This window comes from Colobus angolensis, unplaced genomic scaffold (assembly GCF_000951035.1).
Source record: "Colobus angolensis palliatus isolate OR3802 unplaced genomic scaffold, Cang.pa_1.0 Scaffold36, whole genome shotgun sequence".
NCBI lineage: Eukaryota > Metazoa > Chordata > Mammalia > Primates > Cercopithecidae > Colobus > Colobus angolensis.
Window position 1 is genome coordinate 1673982 of NW_012116932.1, and position 9417 is coordinate 1683398.

The following is a 9417-nucleotide window of genomic DNA, read 5'->3' on the forward strand; positions in this document are numbered from 1 at the left end:
ACGGCCGACGCGTTGGGGACCCAGGGCGCCGCGCATGTAGTCGCCTCGCCCGCCAGGCTCAGGTTGAGGGGCCCGCAAGGGCTCATGTCAGGCGCCAGGAGTGCTGGGTAGAGGAGAAGAGGGCAGAGTGAGGCTGGCTGGGCCCGGGCGGGGACCAGCCCACGGTGCCATCTCAGAACATCAGGCCCATTTGACTCCCTGGCGTTCTCAGGCAGCCCCTCTGCCCATGGCAACTCCAAATGACCTGGCCACTCCATTTGGAAACCCTCCTCCCTCTCTTTTGCCTCTCACCGCCCCATCTCCTGCTCCAGGACCTCCCTCTGTCCCCACTGGCCTCTTCTCTGTCCTTCATGGCTTCCTGCAAGATTCCCCCCAGCCCTGCCCTCAGGCATCTCTGCCAGTGCCTCTGGGCCTCACGGATCCCTCTCACCCCCAACTTCCATTTTTACACCGTAGCAAATTCCTGGGGCCTGTGGCTCCATCCGATAGCTCTCACCCGTTCCTGCCCCTGTGGCTCTACCTGACTTTCCCCACGTCAGCTTTACTCCAGTCCCATCCTCGAGATACCCCAGCCCCATCTCTACCACCATGGGCACATCTCTCCCCACGGCCATGTCCCTGTCCTCCATGGACCCATCTCCGACCCCACATGGCACAGCTACATCTGTGCAATGGACCCATCTCTACCCCTGCCCCATGGACCTGCCTCTGATCCACTGCGGTCTCTCGCCAGGCCCCACCGCGATCACCTCCGCCTCACCGTGGCTGCCCACGGTTCCACTCCATGTCCCTGCCCCCAGAGGCCATGACCATCCACTCTTTGATATCCTGGTGGTGAGGGCGGAAAGGGCGGAACCGTCCACCAGGCCAGATGGGAAGGGAGGATGGACAGACGATAAGATAGGGACACACAGATCGGGGGGAAGAGCCCAGGGACACAGGATGGACAGACAGGTGGCCATGGCCCCACCCCTTCATGCCCTCCTCCTCCCCAGCCAGGGACCCTCATGTGCAACCCGCTTACCCAGCACTGCCTGGGATGCGGGGTCCCCATCACCGGCCGCTCAGCCCTGCTGCCCACTGCGCCCTGGCTCTCCGGCAGGCCGCTTCCTCCCTCCCTCTTCCTGGGGCGGCTCCTCGGCTCCTCCCGCCGCCCTTGCTGGCCTCCAGGGGCCGCTCCACCCCGCGCACGCCCGCTTGGGGCCTGGAGTGGCAGAGACCCCCCTCTCTGCTCCTGGCAATGGATGGGGGCCACTCTGGGCCCCAGCGGCTCCCTCCATGAGGAGGGAGGCTCCCTGGAGTCGTTCTGGCCCCCTGTGACCCCCTCCTCCCAGCAGGGCGGGAGTTGCCCCCTTTCCCCGAGGCTCGGGCCTCTTGCCTCATTAATAAAGTGGATAAAATCTAAACACTGGAAAATGTGAGTGTCGTCTGGGGCAGGCTGTGGCGGCTGCAGGGGGTGCCACTGCCCCCCTCCCTGGAGCTTTGGGACTAGGGGGGCTAATTCCAATTCTGTGGGGGCATCAATGCCCCCCTGCCCTGCTAAAGCCTTCATGGACATTGGGGTGGGTGCTGGTGGGCAGGGCCTCGGGCAGACTGGCTTGGGTCAGGCCCAGCCTGGCCAGGGGATCCGCCTACTATTTATACAGGGGCTTAAGCCCCGGCTAGGGCCACAGCGAGTCATATCCTGGGAGGCGAGAGGAGGAGGCTGAAAGGGGGCAGGGGAACCAGGAGGCCTGGCGACTTGGGGACTCTCCCCAGTATCTGGCTCCTGCTTTAAGATGGGCTGAGTGACACCTGGGACACACGTCCTAAGTCACAAAGACTCGCCTCCTGCCCTGAGAAGTAGGGTCACACTGGCATGGTCTCACACCCTACGACAGTCCTGTCACTTACCACGCAGTTTCGTCCTGTCCCCATCTCAGCACAGCCAGGTTGCTGCCACCACATCCGTGAACTCAGGGTCTTACCCCCAGCGCCGGGACACACCCAGAGTTACTACCTCAATTCCAGCCCCTCCCCCTCAACACCCCAAAATGCAACCCTCTGAGATGACCACCCACATCACCCTCGTTAGTGCTGGGAAATAGGGTCTCACTTGGCACTGAGACAGACACATGTGCGCATGCGTGCACGCGCGCGTGCGCGCACACACACACACACTCACACACTCCTTACTGCCAAAACTGCCCCGGTCACACTCTGTATGACTTGTAATGACCCCCCAACAATCCCAGACAGGCCCCACCGGCACACTCCGTACACCTAAGGCACAAGAAGTGACACCCCCTGCCCCCGGACACCAGAGACGTAGCTGGCCACCCCCACCCTCACCCCGAAACAGCAATGCCCCGAGACATACACACCTGCATCCCTAGACACCTCAAGACCTAGCCAGCACCCCCACCCAGGAAACAGCAACACCCTGAGACACACCCCTAACTCCCCTGAACACCCCGAGACCTAGCCAGGCACCCCTCCTCGCCCCAGAAACAACAGCACCCTAAGACACACACACCCACATCCCGGGACACCCTGACAGTCACTCCACTGCGCTCCCCACCAGCAGACACTGCCAGTTACACGTGCAGTCGCCCTGGAACACAGAGCCAGTGATCACATCCCTCACCCACAACACAGCCCTCCGTCACCGCGCCACGAGCCGTCAACACTCTGATAGACGCACAGTCCCACCCAACCCCCGAGACGCACAAGCCACACCCCTTCACCACCACAGCCGGCTCCCAGCACACACACCCGAGGAGCCCACAGGTGTTCAGGTCGGCCCCGAGTCACCGGGACAGTGGCTCCCCACTCCACCCGGGTCTGCACACCAACACCCAGCCCCGAGGGTCTTCCCTTTTTTCCTCCCTTCCCCTCTTCCTGGTGGCCCAGTGCCAGCCCGCCTGTTGGAACGAGGATTGCAAGCTGGCCTCAGACTTCCCCACAGCCTCTCGGCCCACCCCCAAACATTCCTGTGGGGCCCTGTTGCCCAGCACCCCTTGCTTCCATCCCTTCCCTTCTCTCCAGGTCTGGCCAGGGTCCCACCCCGCCTTTCCCTGATCACCCTCAATCCTGGAAGATGAGTGGGTTGTCAAAACAAGTATGCCGGGTTTAGTAAGCAGGGTGCCCCATGGACGCCTGCATGTCCAGCATTGGGCCGGGTGGGGTGGGGGCTGCATCGTGCCTGCCCCCAACTTCCCGGTGTAGGGGTGGGGCTCTGGCAGGCCTGAGGTTCCATCTATTTCCAAGCCAAGTTTCAATGCCCTGGTACTCCCCACACTCCAGGGGTTGTCACCGGCTGCAGATGGCAGCCTTGTGAAGCTCCAGGGGGCGGGAGGCCTTGTGGGAGAGGGGGCAGGATTTGAACCCTCAGTAGTCCAGGAAGCTCTGGCCCTGCCTGGAAGCCTGGTGGCCTGCAGCCAGAAGGAACAGTGGGAGGGGGCAGGCGGCCTGGTGCCAGCTCCTAATTCAATTTGGAGCCTGCGGAAGATGGATTTCAGCTGCTGAATTCTTTCTCAGCCCCGACCCTCCCCCTCTCCCACCCCGAAGCCACGCAGGTCCAACAGCAGATAGATGCTTTATGTTCAGGACAGCAAATTCAGATACAAAAGCCCACCGCCATCGTCCCTCCCTCCCTCCTGCTCTGGGCCAGGGATAGGCCTGGAGGGGGAGATGGGAGTTGGGGAGGAGGTTGGGGGGTTCACAGCAGACTCATGTCAAATGCGGAGGTAACAGGCTCCACGGGGAGGGGGCTCCTCTCGGGAGGGGCGAGGGCATTATTGCATTTGCTGGGGGGAGGGACAACCCTCTCCCCTATATTCCCTGCGTCAGGAAACTAGGAAGGTCGTGACCCCCAAACAGAACCCAAGGCCCCAGGGAGACGGAGGGACCAGTTTGGCAGCTGATGGTGGAAAGTGGTGGAGGCGGGGGTGGCCGCCCAATTTGGCCGATCCCTCCCCTCCCCGTGCCTGACCCGGCTGAGGTAGGTGGGGAACAGGGCACAGGGGGGCCGGGGACCCCGGATAGATTGGGAACCGGGGAGGGGATGGTACCGATTGGAGCGGGGCAGGGGGCCCGGCCCCACCTCCCCTCCCCATCATCCTTGGGCTGCTGAGCTAGGCTCAGGCTGGAGGCTTGAGTCCTGATGTCAGTGTCCCTGCTGGGGGCCCCCACCAGGTTGGGCCCGGGTCATCATCGCAGGGTCCGGGGGCAGTCCTAGTAGCGGCCGACCTTGGCGTCCCCGATGGCACCCCAGACGTCAAAGACGAATTCGTCAGGGAAGGCAAAGTCGCCCAGCCGTTCGTCCAGGGCCTCGGCCAGCTCATCCGGGTTCCTTTTGTCCTTTCCCAGCTCCACCATGGTGGCCGCTATTGGGGGAGGGGGCAGAATGGAGGCACAAATGACACCAGGGACCAAGGGGCTCAGGGTGGATTTAGTCAGCACCAGACCTAGATGCCGCCCCCCCACGCCCCCGCAGGCAGCCCTCACTTACCCAACTCCGTGTCCCTGATACCCATGTAACTCTCCAGCAGGTCATCCACCTTCTCAATGGCCTTCTCTTCAAAGGCAGAGGGCTGGGGGCCAGGGAGGGGTGACAGCGACATCATAACAATGTGAATATACATTGTAATTGGACTGACCGCCCTTGTCACCACTTTACATATATTCCTATTTAGACCTCAGGACAACCCTGAGAAGAAGATATCGGTGTTCATCTCATCCCCATTTTACTGATGGGCAAACTGAGGACCACGTGCCCAAGGAAGGTCCCTGGGAGCTGGGAAGTGGCAGAAGTGGACTAGAACCCAGGCTGTCTGCCCAGAGTCCCTTCAGCTAACAGGTAACGCTGCCTATTATGAAAAGGAAGGGAGGGCTGGGGGTGGTGGCTCATGCCTATAATCCCAACACTTTGGGAGGCCAAGGAGGCTGGATCACCTGAGGCCAGGAGTTCGAGACCAGCCTGGCCAACATGGTGAAACCCCATCTCTACTAAAAATACAAAAATCAGCCGGGCATGGTGGCGGGCGCCTGTAGTCCCAGCTACTTGGTAGGCTGAGGCAGGAGAATCGCTTGAACCTGTGAGGCTGAGGTTGCAGCGAGCCGAGATCGCGCTACTACACTCCAGCCTGGGTGACAACAGTGAGACTCTGTCTCAAAAAAAAGAAAGGGAAGGAATGCTGGAGATAGGGTCCAGCTGGAGCACTCACCAGATCCTCCACCGTGGCAGGGCCCCGGGATCGGAGCCGCAGGGTCCCTCGGCCAGTGCCCAGTTGTGGGCCGGAGCCGGGGCGGCCACCCGCTGAGCGTTGGCTGATCATGTCTGTGGGAGGTAGGAGAGGGGTGAGTGTGGGGGAAGCTCGGTTTTAGCATGCTCTGGGCAGGAACTTGGCCCTCCTGGCTTTCGACACCACCCCAAACTTCTCCAAGCTTCTGCAAGTTCCTGGGGGCTGGGGCCAGGGTGATCCCAGGAGGGCAGAAATCCTGACTCAGGCCTGGCATGGCTGTGGGGCAGAGCAGGGGGGACAGCTGGGGGCCAGGAATAGGAAATGCTAGAGGGGAGACTGGAGGGGCCACTTCTGCTCCCAGGGGCTGGGACAGGAAGCGGGTGTACCCCAGCCTGAGTCTCCAGCTGCCTGAGTCCGTCTCCTCTTGGCCAAGGGGGTATGGCTCCTGGGCCACAGACCAGCCCTACCTGCCGGGGGAAGTGATTTAGTCCCCCACCCCCATCTCAGGGGCCTGGGGCCCATTCCTGAGAGTTAGTGAAGCCAGATGGAAAAGTGGGAGGGGCTGGTACTGAGCAGCCAAGTCTGGCCTGTTGGGGGTGGGGGCTGGCCAGGGGTGAGGACACCTTCCTCCTTGCCCCCACCCTTCTCTCCGGCTGGGCCAAGGACCAGCACCTCGTTTCAGGGCCAGGAGGAGCTGCACCCACTTCCCTTTCGGCTGGCCAGGCTCGGGCGCCACCTGCTGGCCGCTCCCGGCACCACCGCCTGCGCCCAAGAGAAGCGCCACTGGGGAGGTCCAGGGGGCGGCTCCTCACCGAAGGCCTTGCGAGGCTCCGTGAGCTTCAGCGTGAAGGTACGGCCTCGGGGCAGCTCCTTGAGCAGCCGGGCTACCTCGTAGTGCCGGCAGCCCAGCAGGCTCTGCCCGTTAATGGCCTCGATCATGTCGCCCACGCTGATGAGGTGGATGTGGTCGATCACGCTGCCCTCCTTGATGCGCTGCGGGGATGGGGAGTCATCAGCCCCTGGGGCTCTGCCTTGGTTTCCAGGGTCCCGTGGCCCACCCTCACTGCCAGGCCTCCGAGGTGCCCTGTCTCCCCAGGCACCTTGATGAAGGCGTAGCCAGCCCCGTTGTCCGTGATGGTGAGCCCGAGTGCATCCTCCGACTTGAACACCTCCACCTCCTTGCGCTGCCCCTTCACGTGGGCAAAGATGAAGTCCTCCAGCCCGATCTGGCCCCCCAGGAGCTTGTCCATGTCCACTTTGTGGGTGTTCAGGGTGCAGAACATCACCTGCAGGGGTGGGAGATGCTGAACCCTCTCCCCCCTCCCTCCCCCTTTGCTAATCACCACTGGAGGGCGAAGGGAGAGAGCGGGGAGAGGACTAGTGGGATTCCATCCCAGTGCACGATCACCCACTGAGCCAGGGCCAGGGCAGGGCCCACATTAGCGTGTCAGCTCTGCTAGGACTAGGATTTAATTTTCCTTTCTTTTTATTTATTTATTTATTTATTTATTTCTGAGAGGGAGTCTGGCTCTGTCGCCCGGGCTGGAGTGCAGTGGCCCGGATCTCAGCTCACTGCAAGCTCCGCCTCCCGGGTTCACGCCATTCTCCTGCCTCAGCCTCCCGAGTAGCTGGGACTACAGGCGCCCGCCACCTCGCCCGGCTAGTTTTTTTTTTGTATTTTTTAGTAGAGACGGGGTTTCGCCGTGTTAGCCAGGATGGTCTCGATCTCCTGACCTCGGGATCCACCCGTCTCGGCCTCCCAAAGTGCTGGGATTACAGGCTTGAGCCACCGCGCCCGGCCTCTTTTATTTTATTTTGAGACAGGGTCTTGCTGTCACCCAGGCTGGAGCGCAGTGGTGCAATCAGAGTCACTGCAGCCTCAATCTCCCAGATTCCAGCAATCTTCCCACCTCAGCCTCCCAAGTAGCTGGAACTACGACTAGCCATGCCTGGCTAATTTTTGTATTTTTTGTGGAGATATGGGGTCTCACTATGTTGCACAGGCTGGTCTCCAATTCCTGGGCTCAAGTGATCCTCCTATCTCAGTCTCCCGAGTAGCTGGGACCACAGGCACGCGCCACCATACCCACATAGTTAAAATAATTTTTTTTAGAGATGAGAGCCTCATTATGTTGCCCAGGCTGGCCTGGAACTCCTGAGTTCCACTGATCCCCCCACCTCAACCTCCCAAGTAGCTGGGACTACAGGTGTGCACCACGGTACCCAGCTAGGATTTCTGTCCTAACAAAAATTCATTGCTGTGCCGGGCACGGTGGCTCACACCTGTAATCCCAACACTTTGGGAGGCCAAGGCGGGTGGATCACGAGGTCAGGAGATCAAGACCAGCCTGACCAACATGGTGAAATCCTGTCTCTACTAAAAATACAAAAATTAGCTGGGCGTGGTGACAGGCACCTGCAATCCCAACTACTCGGGAGGCTGAGGCAGGGAGGTGGAGGTTGCAGTGAGCCAAGATTACACGATTGCACTCCAGCCTGGTGACAGAGCAAGACTCCATCTCAAAAAAAAAAAAAAAAAAAAAAAAAAAACTTCATTGCTGCTTTCAGGGAATGGAGCCTGGCACACAGTGAGTGCTCAGGAAGTACTTGTGGAGGACACAGAAACTCACCCCACTTATGGAGACCCCTGCATCTACTTGTTCAAACCCACTATTGCCATCCTTGCCCCCCTCCCATCCATCCCCACAGTGCTTGGTGCCAGGCAAGCCAGCCTCCCAGTGTTGGGATTCTCCAAGACATCACGGAGAAGTGCATCTTGTATCTGGCCTCCAGCCTCCACCATCTCCTGGGGCACTGGCCTCCCAATGCCTGATGGGAACTCAGCATCCAGGTTTGGCCTCCAGTTCTCCATACTTCACTGGGGCACAGGCCTCCTAATGCCTGATGGGACATCAGCATCCAGCCCTGGCTGTCAGTCTTGCACAATAGACTGGGATGCAGGCCTCTCAATCCATCCATCCAATCAATACATCCAGCCCTGGCCTCCCACAGTCCATTGAAGCTCAGGTATCCCAGTGCCTGCTGGGAACTCAGCATCCAGCCCTGGCCATCAGTCTTGCATAATCTACTGGGGGTACAGTCCTCCCAGTGCCTGATGGGATGTCAGCATGCAGCCCTGGTCATCAGCTCCCACAATCCACTGGGGCACAGGCCTCGCAATGCCTGAGGGGAACTCAGCATCCAGCCCTGGCCTCCAGTTCCCCACAATTCACAGGGGCACAGGCCTCCCAGTGCCTGATGGGAACTCAGATCTAGCCCAGGCCATTGGCCCCCGCCACTGAGTGGGGCACAGGCTTAACATCTGTAGCTTTGGCATCTGAATCCCAGCTCACAAACGGGATGCAGGCCCAGGCCTCTGGCCCACCATCAGGGACCCTGGTGCCCGGTTCCCCAGTGGGTACCTCGGCAGTTGGCAGGCGGAAGGCCTCGGCGATCTTGCCATACAGCTCCTTGACGTTGGTGAAGCCCTCGATGCGGCCAGTGGGACTGCCATGGGCCAGCTGGGTGTGGAACACGAGGCGGGGCCGCAGGGCTGGGGGAGGGGGGGGCAAGCCCATTTGGGGGCCCCCCGCCCCACCTCCACCCAGGGGCCCTGGCTCCCCCACGCCCAGCCCGCCACGGCCTGGCTCAGCCTCCTCATTTTCCACTAGAGGGGGCGCCTTTTTCCGCCGCCCCAGTCCCAGCGGCATGAGCAGCGAGAAGTGGGGTCACCGGAGGATCTGTAGGAGGGGAAGTGGGGCTCAGGGCCTGGGCAAGGGCTTTGGGTGCCCCTCCCACACTACTCAAACCAGACAAGCCCAAGGAAGTACTCAGAGAACAAACTGGACTCGGTTGAAATCCTCGTCTCTTGTACAGTGATGGGACACTTTTAGATAAAAGTAGTAACAGGGCTGGGTGCAGTGGCTCACGCCTGTAATCCCACCACTATGGAAGGCTGAGGTGGGCGGATTACTTGAGGTCAGGAGTTTGAAACCAGCCTGGCCAACATGGTGAAACCCCACATCTACTAAAAATATAAAAATTAGCCAGGTGTAATGGTGCACACCTGTGATCCCAGCTACTCGGGAGGCTGAGGCACAAGAGTAGCTTGAACCTGGGAGGTGGAGGTTGCAGTGAGCCGAGATTGCACCACTGCACTCTAGCCTGGGTGACAGACTAAGGCTCCGTCTAA

General features: G+C 60.5%; 2 protein-coding genes across 3 annotated transcripts in view; both read right to left on the reverse strand.

The window, feature by feature from the left end:
- Window positions 1-3622, reverse strand: part of PTGER1 (prostaglandin E receptor 1 (subtype EP1), 42kDa) — a 5464-nt gene extending 1842 nt beyond the window's left edge. The window contains exons 1-2 of the mRNA XM_011953401.1: window positions 3617-3622; window positions 761-828 (exon numbers count right to left, since the gene is read on the reverse strand). Coding sequence (XP_011808791.1) covers window positions 761-828; window positions 3617-3622 — 74 coding nt within the window. The remainder of the gene's footprint in view (window positions 1-760; window positions 829-3616) is intronic.
- The window catches only part of GIPC1 (GIPC PDZ domain containing family, member 1), a 22787-nt gene continuing 16928 nt past the window's right edge, over window positions 3559-9417 (reverse strand). Inside the window, exons 3-8 of one of the 2 annotated variants that reach the window (XM_011953209.1) lie at window positions 8648-8965; window positions 6326-6511; window positions 6038-6218; window positions 5208-5320; window positions 4493-4574; window positions 3559-4367 (exon numbers count right to left, since the gene is read on the reverse strand). In XM_011953209.1, the coding sequence (XP_011808599.1) occupies window positions 4216-4367; window positions 4493-4574; window positions 5208-5320; window positions 6038-6218; window positions 6326-6511; window positions 8648-8935 (1002 nt within the window). In that variant the 5' untranslated portion in view covers window positions 8936-8965 and the 3' untranslated portion in view covers window positions 3559-4215. The remainder of the gene's footprint in view (window positions 4368-4492; window positions 4575-5207; window positions 5321-6037; window positions 6219-6325; window positions 6512-8647; window positions 8966-9417) is intronic. The other variant, XM_011953210.1, reaches the window with a different exon arrangement.